This window comes from Alternaria ethzedia (genome assembly GCF_023757985.1).
Source record: "Alternaria ethzedia strain BMP 0044 chromosome Unknown scaffold_34, whole genome shotgun sequence".
Taxonomy (NCBI): domain Eukaryota; kingdom Fungi; phylum Ascomycota; class Dothideomycetes; order Pleosporales; family Pleosporaceae; genus Alternaria; species Alternaria ethzedia.
In genome coordinates, this window is record NW_026056227.1 from 75,048 (window position 1) to 88,270 (window position 13,223).

Sequence of the window (13,223 nt, forward strand, 5' to 3'; positions counted from 1 at the left end):
GCAGATTGGTGGATTTGCCTGGTAGTTCAGTATTGATGGAGCTGACGGAAGAACCTCAGAAGCTGATCAGCAGTTAGTTCTCCAAAGACGATGTTCTTCGTGATGTGCATCGATTTTGCGATGCGTCGGGAATGCTCCGCGCGCATGGATCCCTGTCCGTCAAGTCAAGCTTCCCCACAAATCATTCCGTGCGCCTGAAACATTTCGCCGATGCTTGATGAGGGCAATATAAACGCCGGTGGGACTAAGGAATAGGGCCACGGTAATTTTCCGACGCTCATGCGGGTCTAGACATGACCTCAGCTTCATGTCTTCTAATCATTTCGGACGAAAGATTCTTCAACAACGAGCGATCTGAGAAATTCCAGGTCGGCTTCATTGCCGGTATCGCAGAAGGACTTCATCGTCGGCTGGAATTGTAAGCGACGAATAAACGGGTCTGGCTCGAAAGCGACTCACGGTGGCCATATCACCCTTCCTGTTGACGTTCCAAGTATTGCCTGATTGACGAGTCTCGTGCTGACTGTAGAAGGGCTCCGGCTCTGATGTCTTCCAGAAGCCAATTAGCTTTCTAGTAACTTTCATGACTGTCTCTCCTACTGCAGGAGTAACGGGTGCATCCAGCCAGGGCTGAACATTTTCCCACTTCTTGTCCGGCAGATCCCATCTACCACCATCGGATGCCTGCATGAGAACATCCACATGAAGTTCCTCGACGTGAGGGAAGTACTGGAGGACCCGGCTGATGGCGACTGAGGCAGCATTGGGCTTCGCTGCCTCACCAGGGTTGACGCGAGCATTCCCGCGTTTATCGATGAACACCTGCGGACCACCATTCCACCAGTCGTATCCGGGCCAGATAGCAAGCCTAAGCTTCTTAGTCCTGCCAATAATTGGGAGTAGTGCGAGGAAACGAGGCGACATCTCTTCGCGCGTGGGGACGTAGTAACCGTGAGCCCCGCGTAGCTGGCGCTGGACCTCCACTGTAATACGCAGAGCGTCATCGTCGCAGGCACGTTCTGCTTCTTCGGCAAATTCGGTTCCGAGCCTCTCAGCCACGACATTACTCAAGGGCTGCTCCTCCGAGTCTGGCGTTGTTGGAGTGACCTTTGACAGCAGAAGACGGTGTTCTAGACACTCTTCTCGTAGCTGCCGACACGTTGCTAGGATGTTTGGAGGGGGGCGGGAAGGGAGATAGATGCGTGTATCGATATAGGTATCCATGGGTATTTGACGCGATCTGTACAAATGCTGGGTGTCCTTTATTGAAGTCGATGTATAGACGTACTGCGGTAGGATCAGGTAGCCAAGAATCTCGTCACGCAACTCGCGCGGCAGGGCGAGAAGTGGTGAATCGTTATTGGAAGATGTCATGGTTTCAACAGATTGCGAATTGGCGCTGGGCATTGGTAGTTGAGAACGTGAGGGTCGTATGTCTCGCTGGGCAGGCGGTTTATGCTGCAGCCTTGCGGAGCGGATTTCCGCGCTCCGCACGTGGTCTGTGAGGGTGGCGATGGCACGCCTGATCAGAGCAGAGTCCAGTTCCTTTTCTTTCTTACTACTTGTTGTCTAGTCTTCACAGGCACAGATTCCCCTGATGGGATAATTGGCATTTGACAGATAGATGCCGGGGCGTGCGCATCTATCGACGCCCACTTAGGCACAGGGCAGGAGCGGAAGACGGGGTTGATCACAGTGAACAACACGCCGCGACACTGAGAAGAGCTATAAGCAGTAAAGATGCTATAGTATTAGAATTACTGAGCGAGGATCTTGCTGCCAGGGGTAATGTTGGCCGTGGCGCAAGTGCGGAGACCTGGGGATGGTTCGCAGGGCGGGATGACATCGTGCATGGGCTCGGCGGGGCGCGTTTGCGGCTCCAGCACAAACAACTTCTTGGGCTTGGGCTTGTGAATGAAGCATGCAACACCACCGCATGCCGCCGTGCCGAACCTCACTCTCATCGCGACATGCACACTGATCTCTTTGTGTCATCTCACTGATAGACACTTAGGTACAGAAATATCCGCCGGTTCCCAACGGCCTGCCGTCGCGGCTCCATGGGCGCAGTGCTGTATTACCGCTGTACCGCGTGCCCTTCGGAAGCTATCTGGAGTCCCGAGACGTTGTAGATCGCCCAAGGAGCGGTCTGGCTCAGTCACGAGATCATGGCGAACAACGAAGGAAGGCGCAGTATCACCCAAAGGCTGACGCCATGGTGGGCATTGCGCTCGAACGAAGCGGCGCCCCAGGATACGGAAGGTGAGAGTAGCGGAACCCAAACAAACGCTCCTGCCCAGGTACGGCAAACCTCATACGCACCTTCCGCCGTTACGGCACGCCGCACGTGCATGCCGACAGCAACATCTGCTTTTGGCAGGCATGAGGCCATCATTACCCCTTCGCTCCTGCCATATGCTGACATGCAACAGCCCGCGACCCTCTTTGCTAGCCCGACGCCCTCCCCACGTCCCGAAGCCGCGAACAACCCGCCCAACATATATCAGCCTCTCATTCATCAATACTTCGCAAACCCAGGAGCGACATCTTACCGAGGCTCCTCGTCACGCGGCCGCCCATACAGATACCGCCTCGATCCACGTGGACGGCGAAGGCATCCTCCTCTCGCTCACTCACTGTACAACCCGACCCCTCAAGCACCAGAAGGTGAAGGCGAAGGCGAAGGCGAAGGCTCAATGTCAGAAGATCCGTACGACCACGAGCTTGCGATGGCCTTGCACTTGGACCTGCTGGAAGACGCGGAGAGGTTTGGACAAGACGATGCGGGCATATACGATCACAGTGAAAGTGATTCCGGTGGCCACTCCCGGCGCGTTCACTTCACCGACGGCGACTGGGACGACGAAGCAGACCGAATTCCAGTTGGTGCACCAGCTCCCTTTGGAGGCCCCTCGTCACCCGCGAACAATCTCCACCGTCCCTTCACCTACTCACATCACCAAATCATGCCCGGCCCTTCGAAGCGCTCGCGCGATAGCTATGAGGGTCCAGAAGAAAAGGCCATCGCACACGTCCTGAACTTTAGGGGTGCCATCAGTGCCATGCTATACAACAGCATCAGCCCCAACCCTCAAGCGAACGATATTTGGCCCGAATGCCGCAGTTCCACAAAACTACCCGCCAAGTACTATCTGCTCGACAAGAGCAAATTGCTCGCATCTGATCAGGATCCAAAGCATCCCCCCTCCAAGAAAAGTGGAAAGAAGGCAGTAAAGACTGCAAGGAATGAGGAGTCGCGTGACACTCCTCCTAGCCCTTCGGCCGGGCGCCCGAAATGGAAGCTGCCGGTTGAGCTTGTAGAGATGATCGCGGAACACCTCAACCGCGACGACATAAAATCACTGCGGCTTGTAAGCCGCGAGATGAACAAATCGGTCTCGCAGGTCATCTTCCGGACAGTGGTTGTTCCCTTCAATACCGAGATCTACGGCATGCTAGCACAAGAGCACAAGCCTGACTTCAAGGGCAAAAAGCGCGCACGAATCGAGCAACCCAGCTACTTATGGAAGAACGCAAACGGCGATGAAGTGTACAATGGGCATGGCCTCGACGTCTTCCGCGGCTTCGGTACACACATTAGGAAGTTTGGCATGAGCTTTGAAGTCAACGAAGAATCGCTTTCCATGCCGCCCGTCAAGTCCCTGACGGAGAAAAAGACAAGCTTTTGGGGTAACTACGACTGGCCACATGAAGAGTATCGTCGCTTCGATACTGTCGCTGGACTCGAAAATGCCGCTGATGAAACACCGCGGATGAAAACAGCATTTTCCGAGCTTAAAAGTGTCAGGGAACTGGCGCTTTCCATTGATAGCGGTTTAGGATGGCTGAACGGACCGGACAGATCTATTCGAGCACGTGTCTTGCAGAAGCCATCTCGCGTCTTTGGCACTGCCAAAGCCATCCCAGATCGTAGAGCCCAGGCCCAACAGGAACTTTGGAATCACATTGAATCATGCCACCAGAACGCTGGTAGCGATGTTAGACTGGCCACACTATACAGGATGGATGGTCAACTTCCTCTTGCCGAGCTGAAGGATGCCAACAATCTTGCAGATGAGCAACCACAGATGCCCTACTTGGATCCTCAGCTTCTCCATGCTGCTACTCCTTATGAACCCGGCGATCTCCCTGTTCCTAATAGCTTCGAAGACCCGTATGTTCTGGAGCGCTTTGTGTCAACCCCACCACCTTCAGGTACAGGTATTCTGTTCTCATCGAGTAAAATGCCATCGGAAGGAGCGCACCTCGTGAACCCTGTCATACCCGCCAAGCTCACCAAAGCGCAGAAAGAATGGCTATTGGAGACTGAGTGGGCCCAACGAGCGTTCATGTCTTCGTACATGCTCTCTATCATCGACAACCCGACCACGTTCGAACACGTACATACGCTGAACATTTCCGGGCTCTCCGATCGTTACCTTCCAATGCTAAATCGTTCGGATTTCTGGGACGCACTACCAGAACTCCACAACGTTACTATTATGGTGATCCCATGCTGGCGAACTGTGCAAAAGGACGAGGCCGGCTTCGTTGACGCGCCAAAGATTAGCCCCACGCAAAGCCATGGTATACTATTCGACCTACTCCGCCATCATGTTGCTGGTCGAGCGAACATCCGTCATCTGAAAGTTGGTTTTGTCACTGGAGGCGAACATGCTGAGGGACTATACGCGAGGAACAAACTGATTTTCCCTGCTCCCGTAATGGATATACGAGGTCGTTCAGAGAATCCTCCTTCTATCCACCCTACGGTGCTGGTCGCGACTGATGCAGCTCTTATGAAGGCAGGTTTGCTTCAGTTCCCTCATGTAGAACAACTCGTGCTTAACAACTGCTGGATTACGCCACCAGCTTTGCGCGAATTCGTCAAGATGCACGATCAGTACAAGCTGCAGACTTTGGTATTGGATTCGGTGTCACTTACGGGCGTGCTGCGTCCTAACGCCAACCCACACCCCCAACCAGCGGTATTTCACAATATAATGCCGCCTCATCTTCCGGTAGGTGCACTATTTGGCGCTGTCGGTGCCCAAGGTCCGCAATTAGTGCCAAATCAGCAGCAGTTCCTTCAGGCTTATATCCAGACGCTTCAAACGCAACTTCAACACCTACAGGCCCACGCTGGAGGTTTTCAAAACAACAATATAGCGGCCTTACATAACCAACTGCAACAGCAGATCGGACAGGTGCCCAACAACCCAGGACAACAGCCACAAAATCAAGCTCAACCTCAAGGTCAAGGACAAGCACCAGCTCAAGTTCAACCTCAAGGCCAACCCCAAGCTCCTGTGCAGCCACAGGCGCAGCCGAACCAGCAGGTTCAGGCAATCGCTCAACAGCATATCAATTTCGCCACTGTGGCCCAGCTCGCTCAACAGGTCCATCAATTGCAAACGCAGTTAATTCTAGGGCAGCAGCCTCAACCTCTTCCTGCGTTAGCAAACAATCCAGCTCCAGGTGACGCCCAGTCTGTACTCAAGGCACAGCCCCGCGAAGGCTCTTGGATGGATATCATTGATCAAATATCACCCGGCACCAACCTCTCCGACTTCGGATCTGAGCATTCCAAGGCCGACGGCGAGCGCACTACCTCACTGCGAACAATCGAGTTTGTTTCATGCGGTTATGCTAAGCTGTCCAGCTCATCCTTTGATCAATCTGATGTCGATCCTCTTGGCATGGCTGCTCACTGGCGCAACCAGATGCTTAGCAAGCGTATTGTCGCTCTTGCGCCTGCTATGCTGAGCGCCAAGTGGAGCCACTTGGGTGACATTGTGCAAGACATCGATCCTTCTGAGCTGGCTGCACTGGATGCGGCCTGGGACTTGAGAACCGGCTGGGAAGACGCCGAAGCAGCTCGTGCCGCTGAGTTTGATGGCATGCTTGCTGGTGGTACAGGGCGTTTTACAGGCACCATACGGCATTCGGATAGGGTGGCTGACGAGGCTTCTGCGAGTTAGTGGAATGCTTTTGAACGCTCTGATCTCATTGCGTGTATGCTGACATGACACCTAGATGTTTCTGAACTTTCGTCTCGATTTCAGCGGCTTGGTATGTGATGGGAGTATCGGTGAAGCTGTAAGATACTACCAGCGGGGTGTTTGTCTGGTGTCTAGAATCTACTGTCAGCGGATTAGGCCACTTTTACGAATGTATTTACTAGCGGCATGAGTCTTGTACATCAGGTGTCAGCCGTGCGACGAGAGTTTGTCTTGATTAGACAGGGCTCTGTATACAGCGGCTTCAATTGACCATGTACAGTAAAGGGTATACATGTAAGATACTCAAAATTAATTCATGATCGACTGCTCTCCGTGCACTCACTATCAAATAAGGCCAGAATAGCTTCAAGTTTCATTCGGCACTGAAGTGAATGGCGTGTTGCGCTAGAAATATATGCCTTTGTATGCTTTGGTGAAAGGGGTCAAAGAGATCTACATTAACGCTCTGCCATGTGTTCCCAAGTCCATCACGCAACTGAAACACTACAGTGGCTCTTCCCTTTTCTCCAACCCATAAGGTCACAATTACACCTTGCCTAACATACCCTCAATAACATCAACAACCATGTCATTCCAAATTCACATCATCGCGGACATCAAACCCACACAAACCAGCCCAGATCCACGTCCTACAACAGAATCCTGGGAGCAATACATGGCACGTTTAGGCCTTCCATCCAACGCGAAACCGCTCGATTTTCCGGATGAAGCGGCGAGGTACGATACTAGTGTGACTGTTGCGGAGGATTATGCAGCGCATTTGAAGGAACGGAAGGAGATGTTGAGGGAGAGGGCGGCGAGGGCTAGGGAGAGGGCGGTGAAGGAGAGGGAGGAGGAGGAGGAAAGGGAAAGGCTGGAGGCTGAGGCGGAAGAAGCGAGGGTGCGGAGGTATGAGGAGGAGGAAGAAGAGGAAGAAGAAGAAGAAGGGGATGCTGAGCAGACGGGTAAAGAGAGTGGTACTATTGTCGCGGATAAGGAATGTAAGGAGGTGTCGAAGCGACGGAATTTCTTTGGTAGGCTGAAGTCGTATCTTGGACGGAGGGTATTTGGGAAATGTAGGAAGGGAGCTTGAGCATCTAAGTCACTAGATGAGACACTTTCGATGTGTCGCAGAATCGATGGACAATCTGTTGTACTCAACGTGTCTTATTACTTGGTCTGTGTTCCTGATAGGTACTCAAGAGTCACATTCGTTGTAAAGTAAGACAACATTGACGCTCTGAACTTACATGGGATTTATATTTATTATGTCTCCTTCACCGTCACAGCAACATCATCAGCACATATCCACCACCTCCATCCTTTCTTCCCCTTACCAAAACACCAAAGCACCAACACACCCACTCCACCATGTCATCCTCCTCCCTATCCTCCTTCCCCCTAGCCTTATTCACCACAGACCTCATCTCCCACCTCGCCACCCTCACCAACAGCGCCCTCGACGGTCTCGCCGCCACAATATTCACCTACTACACCCATCGCACCGACACAGAAGTACAAGACCTCAACAAAACCATCTCTTCACTCCAAGCAAAAGCACTAGACCTACGCCACCAACTCCTACAACACCAAATCCAAAACGGACAAACCATTTCGGAGCTGAGGGCTGAGAAAATGGAGTTGAGCCAACAGGTTCAGGTTCTCCAGGCGCAGCTCCAAACACAAGATTGGACAAGGATTTCAGAGCTGAGAGAAGAGATGGAAGGGCTACGAGGGGAGCTGAGGGAACGCGATGGGAAGATTATGGGGCTGGAGGAGAAATATGAGCAGCTTGTGAGGGAACGGCGCGGAAAGGTTTGGGGTGTGGTACGCAGCGGGCTGTGTTTGGGGATGTAGGGGGAAGGAAGTATGTATCCAGATGTGGTTTTGTAGTTGGGGTGGAAGTCAGGAAAGAGAATCTTTGTTGTTATCTAGTCTATCTCTATCCCTTCGTACAAAGAATATTCGTCTATAGCCGCGCGGTTCTCCTATACTTCATCCACGACATCAACCCCACATACCCCTACTCAAACCCCGCGGGCTCAATCTTAACCGGGAAAGCCGGCTCATCCAACCTTGTCGCACAAGCCGCCTTCCAATTCTTCGGCGTATACTTATCCACAATAGCCTTGAACGCGTCCAGCGTGCAGAAACTAGTATCGCCCTCCAGATGCTTGCCCGGTGCTTTGCAACCCGGTATCTCCATGACTTTGTCGTTGTACCGGAGACGGACGTAGTAGTCGTTTAGTTGGTCGCGTTGTGCGGTGGTGAGATCGGTGATGGGCTTGCGGGCTATGCCTTCGGGAGCGAGACTGGTGTCTGAAGTGGTTTTTGTGCTGCCGAAGAGCGTGGACCACCAGCTTTGGCTTTTGAGAGCGGGGTCTTGCTCTGTGGGGGCGACGGGAGGGTTTGTGATGGAGGTGGGGTTTCGCTTGCGGAACATTTCGACGGCGATGTGAGAGGTGAATGGGGGCCATTTCTCGCCGTTGAAGGCACCCAGTGACGTGAGTACGCCGGCCAGGGTAGTATCGTGGCATCCTGACATGGCGAAGCGGATGTTGGTTTCGCCGCCTCGTCCTTTGCCTAGTTTTCCGTCTACGCCGCCGACTTCAACGATGCCGGAGTTGCCGTTGCGCTCGACGCTGCCGACCATTCGGGAGGTGATGTCGCCCATTAGGCCGCCGATGCCGAGCATACGGTACTCGGAAGACTCAGTGTAGCCTGCGTACCATTCCTCGACCGCGATCTTATCGATGATGGCACGGGCTTTGGGGTCGTAGAACTCCTTGGGAAGCTTGGTTTCCGGGCCGTGAGCGTCGGTGGCGTTGAGGGTGTCCATGATACCGGAAAGCCTAGGGTGAGAGTCCACCGCTACTTTTTGCTCTCCTGGCATCCATTTCGAAAGCACCTTGGTGAGGTAGCGCATGTCATCGGTGTCGTTCCAACGCTCAGCTGCACGTTGCGCGAATGCTCGGCTCAATTGAGCGAAACGTCTACAGCTTGCATCGTTGGGGAAGAGCGTTTCATCTGCCGGGGTTCGGGTGATGATTGTTGGAGGAGGGAAGTCTGCAGTTCGTGCGGATGGTGGGTAGAAGCCCCAGAAGGCTTGTTGAAGAGACTCTAGAGCGCGTGGAATAGGCGTTGCGCGTAGATAGATCATGTCACTATCGGAGATGAGCTCGGGCATGAATTTGAGCTGGTTGACGTAGAGATGACGAAGGCGCTCTCCTAGAGCTAGAGTTGTTTCACGGCCCTTGTCTGTGAGTTCACCGGGTTGACATATGGCATCGAATTCGCCTTTAGGTCCTGATGCAATGACTGGTTGTTGTTAGTGGCCGTCCGGGGTAAATGAGCGAATGTATTACCGGGCCCATCATCCATGCCAAAAGTCTCGAGACGACGGCGATATTTCAGCTGATCCCATTTCGAAAAGTCCTTGGTGTTCAGTATTATACTTGTAAGTTGTCGGGCGGAGTTGCAGTAGGGCCAATCTTGTCGAGTCAGAAATCTCTCGGTCAGCTCGTGAGAGATGTCTTACAAGGTGGCAGTCCAGTCTGATCATGTTAACAATGGCATTGTAATGCACGAGCTAGGATGCCTACATTTTGGAATCGCGGAGATACAGGGCTTCTTTCGCCTATGTGTAGACGTCAGTACATGAGCTTACTAACATGTGGGTGAGACATCGCTGTTACCCACCATGGCGAAGTAACTGGTATTTTAGTTAGTGGTGGTACAAGGAGAAGCTATGACATTGGTGCTCACAATCTGTACGAGCTGCAACTCAAGCTCTTTCGGATAAAGCTTATCGAGCTCGTCCTGCGAATAGAACTGCCGTGGGATCAGGGTCGTCATCGTATGTTTTATCAATCACACTGAGGCTCGGAGATGAAAATAGATCTATAATTGTAGCTCTTCCGCTATGCAGAGCATGAACAATGAGGTTGAGGTGGCCTGGAAGGTTTCTGGAGAAAGCCCGCAGTCACGTGAAGCGTGTGGACGTCATGGCGTCTCATTGGCCGGAGGTATTCCGCACAGCATCGCGACACCTTCACGCGATTTGTGGCTGCACGCATTTCTGTACAACAATCCACGCGGGACGGTATACTGGACTTAGGGGCGTTCTTTGATTCGACAGTACCGCGCAAATGAGGGCTTGAAAAGCGATTGTAGGTGTGCAAACTCATACGCCAAAAAGTTTCGATCTCACCAGCTAACAGTCGTCGCCAGCATTCACACCCCTCCACCCCCCTCAGGCTCGCCACAGCATTATGCTAAGCGCATACGTATGTCGACAGTGCCGGACACGTCTGGCCCGACGCATTGCCCCCGTGCGACGCCCTCAATGGCAACCTCGAGCCACGATCGTTTCGCTGGCCGGCCGAAAGCCACACGATGCCGCCGAACCACCAAATGAAGAAGCATCTACGCAAAATAGAGATGAGGAAGACGGCGCACAGGGAACGAATCGCAACGGGCCAAATATACGATTTACGGGCGCACGCGACGGGCAATCACCCCACAGCCAACAACCACTTGGCCGATACTCCAGGCTCATCTACAACGGAACAAATCAAGGCTCAACGTATGGTGTTGGTGAAGAGGAACCTGCATACGTCGATGCAGTACAGAACGGATCGTCTGGAATGGGCACAGCCTTTGCTGATCCAGTGCTCGACGCTCTCCGCTACGGCAAGATCAATGGAGCCTGGAAAGCGTTTGAGAGCATCTATACTTCACGCGACTGTAAAGCCCTGACGGAGCCAACAGATCGCGATGCGCAGCTGTTGAGTGAAGACCGGGTATTTGCCAAACTCCTCAGAGCCGTCTCGAGTACCTTTTGCGCAGCCAGCCCGGGTTTGAAGGTTACACCAACTGCAGTACTTCTCAAATATGCGCAACTTGGCATTGCTCGGAAGGAGTACTGGGTCAGACCAACGATAGGTTATCTAACGTATGAAATCATACGTGCTGTGAACTCCCCTTCTGGATCGGCAAGAGACATCCCTTCACTAGTCACGGAACTACTGTCTGTATGGCGACTCTTCTTCCAATGCATGGGGCCGGGAAGCGGTACAATAGAGTCTGTCAGTACGGAATGGCACTTACCACCTGTCGACTCGATTCCGGATATGCTTGATCAGAGACAATTTAACATGCGCTTGCAAGGCTACATTCCTAACTATGTCGCTAGTCCTGCCTTGGCTTTTTGTGCTGTTTATTTCTACGGTATTTCGGACGCACTGGATCCAAAGACACAAAAGGAAGCCGCCCCCTTTCTAGTCTTCCTCAGACAGCTACTCGCCGGCTCATTTGTAGACTCAGTATTAAAACACACAGAAACCCCGGACTTTAAGAAACTACCAGAAGATGTCCAGGTCACGATTATGGAGGAAATCAATGACGCTCCACGAAAAGCCCTAGTAGCTCTTGGAAAAGCCGGCGAGAGCCTTGGTCCAGATAATACAGGCGACGAGTTTTCCAACTTGGAATCATTCTACATGACTAGAATTGCGCGTGCTGTGTCAAGCAAAAGCTCGGCAGCCACGCTGGACAGCATGTGGCGAGAGACCGAGAAAACATACGCCACGCAAGACAAGACTATACCCCCCGCTATATACAACGCCTTTCTTTCTGGGTACATGACTGTTCTCAGCCCACAGCGCTCCGTCGAGGTCTGGAACCACATGATCGCCCACAAGGTCGAGCCAAATATGCACTCCTGGGTTGCACTTTTGGAAGGGTGCGCAAAGGCGAGGGATCTTGATGGCCTCAACGCAATGTGGCAGCGCATGCTGAGAACTGGTCTAGAGCCAAGCAACTATGCTTGGACGGCCCGTATCAACGGCTTGATGTCCCTGAAACAGGTCAACGAAGCCTTTGTCGCTCTGGACGATATGGGCAAACGCTGGGTTGCAGCCGAGCACGCTCTCGCCAACTCTCAGAAGCAGACCAAAGGACAAAAGGGTCCCAAAAAGGTCCAATCTACCAGCAAAGCAATGAACCCATGCACAAAGCCTTCAATCGAGGTCATCAACGGCGCCATATCCGCCATTGTACAAAACCGTAGCGAGAGAATGCACCACCAGAAGAAAGTAGAGTTAGTCCAGAAACTACTCACCTGGTCGAGGAACTTCCAAATCAAGCCCGACGCCATCACATACAACTCTCTCGTGCAGCTCTACCTGCGAGCAAACGACAGGAGCACCGCCTTCAAGATCCTCGCACAGATGGAAAAAGACGGCCTGGAAGGCGACGCAGCCACACACACCATGCTCATCAGCGCCGCCTTCGACAACCAAGTCTTCGACAACCTCACCCCAGCCCAACAAACCGAACGCATCCTCAAGATCCTAAACGACCTCGAAGCCAACGGCCTCAAAATGAACGACTACATCTACGCCACAGCCATCGACCGGCTCCTCAAAAAATACTCTAATTTCCACGCCATGCGCGCCGTCATGGAACACATGACATCCCGCAAATTCGTCCCCAGTGTCCACGTCTACACAAGCCTTATAACACACTACTTCCAATCCGACCCCCCCAACATCGCCGGCGTCGACGACATCGTCCTCCGCCTCTTCAGCGCACCGCGCATGCCCAGCGACCGCGTCCTCTTCGACCGTCTACTCGAGGGCTATGCGTCCTTTGGCGAGGTGGGCAAGATGATGAGCGTGCTCACGCGCATGAGCAAAAAACAGAATTTGCCTGGTTGGGGCGCCATGGCCGCTGTTGTGCGTGCGTTAGCACAAGATGGCGATTACGAGCGTGCGCGCGCGATTGTGAGGGATGTGGCGCGTGGTGAGGGTGTGGCGCGAGGGGGTATCATGGGGGATCGGAAGGGAGAGGCGTTTTTCGTAAGGACGATTCGCGAGTTGGGGTTGGCGGGGGAGATGGATGGCGGGGAGTATATGGGGGGTGAGGGGAGGGGGGTGGGCGACTTTGAGGGGGGTATGATGGGTCAGCAAGAGTATCAGCAGTCGACTGCGCAGTTGGAACAGGCTGGAAGTGCGCAGTATGGTCAGCAACAGCAGCAGCAGTATCAGCAGCCGCCGGTTATGGAGTATAGTCACGGTGGCACGGCCACTGGACTTGAGCGCGAGCCTGGTAGCGTGGATGAGGAGGATGTCCATGGCTTCCTTAGGGATGAGCCTGAGCATGGTGAGAAGAGGATATAGAAAGCCTAGGATGCTATGCATAATGATGTATCAATGACAC

At 53.1% G+C, this 13,223-nt stretch overlaps 5 protein-coding genes across 5 annotated transcripts; 3 read left to right on the top strand and 2 right to left on the bottom strand.

Annotated features, from left to right (window-relative positions):
• Positions 1 to 314: 314 nt before the first annotated feature.
• On the bottom strand, positions 315 to 1,374 carry J4E87_009324 (uncharacterized protein; the record flags this gene model as incomplete). Its single annotated transcript, XM_049380901.1, has 3 exons — positions 315 to 410; positions 460 to 1,240; positions 1,289 to 1,374. The coding sequence occupies 3 exons, from the start codon at positions 1,372 to 1,374 to the stop codon at positions 315 to 317; spliced, it is 963 nt and encodes a 320-aa protein (XP_049229327.1).
• Positions 1,375 to 2,351: 977 nt separating this feature from the next.
• On the top strand, positions 2,352 to 5,981 carry J4E87_009325 (uncharacterized protein; the record flags this gene model as incomplete). The annotated part of the gene is made up of 1 exon (XM_049380902.1): positions 2,352 to 5,981. The coding sequence occupies one exon, from the start codon at positions 2,352 to 2,354 to the stop codon at positions 5,979 to 5,981; it is 3,630 nt and encodes a 1,209-aa protein (XP_049229328.1).
• Positions 5,982 to 6,588: 607 nt separating this feature from the next.
• Positions 6,589 to 7,859, top strand: J4E87_009326 (uncharacterized protein; the record flags this gene model as incomplete). Its single annotated transcript, XM_049380903.1, has 2 exons — positions 6,589 to 7,003; positions 7,423 to 7,859. 2 exons carry the CDS (start codon positions 6,589 to 6,591, stop codon positions 7,857 to 7,859), a joined length of 852 nt encoding a protein of 283 aa, XP_049229329.1.
• A 166-nt stretch (positions 7,860 to 8,025) lies between these two features.
• Positions 8,026 to 9,857, bottom strand: J4E87_009327 (uncharacterized protein; the record flags this gene model as incomplete). The annotated part of the gene is made up of 5 exons (XM_049380904.1): positions 8,026 to 9,320; positions 9,368 to 9,493; positions 9,589 to 9,639; positions 9,702 to 9,714; positions 9,768 to 9,857. The coding sequence occupies 5 exons, from the start codon at positions 9,855 to 9,857 to the stop codon at positions 8,026 to 8,028; spliced, it is 1,575 nt and encodes a 524-aa protein (XP_049229330.1).
• A 416-nt stretch (positions 9,858 to 10,273) lies between these two features.
• J4E87_009328 (uncharacterized protein) lies at positions 10,274 to 13,183 on the top strand (the record flags this gene model as incomplete). The annotated part of the gene is made up of 1 exon (XM_049380905.1): positions 10,274 to 13,183. The coding sequence occupies one exon, from the start codon at positions 10,274 to 10,276 to the stop codon at positions 13,181 to 13,183; it is 2,910 nt and encodes a 969-aa protein (XP_049229331.1).
• Between the last annotated feature and the right edge of the window lie 40 nt (positions 13,184 to 13,223).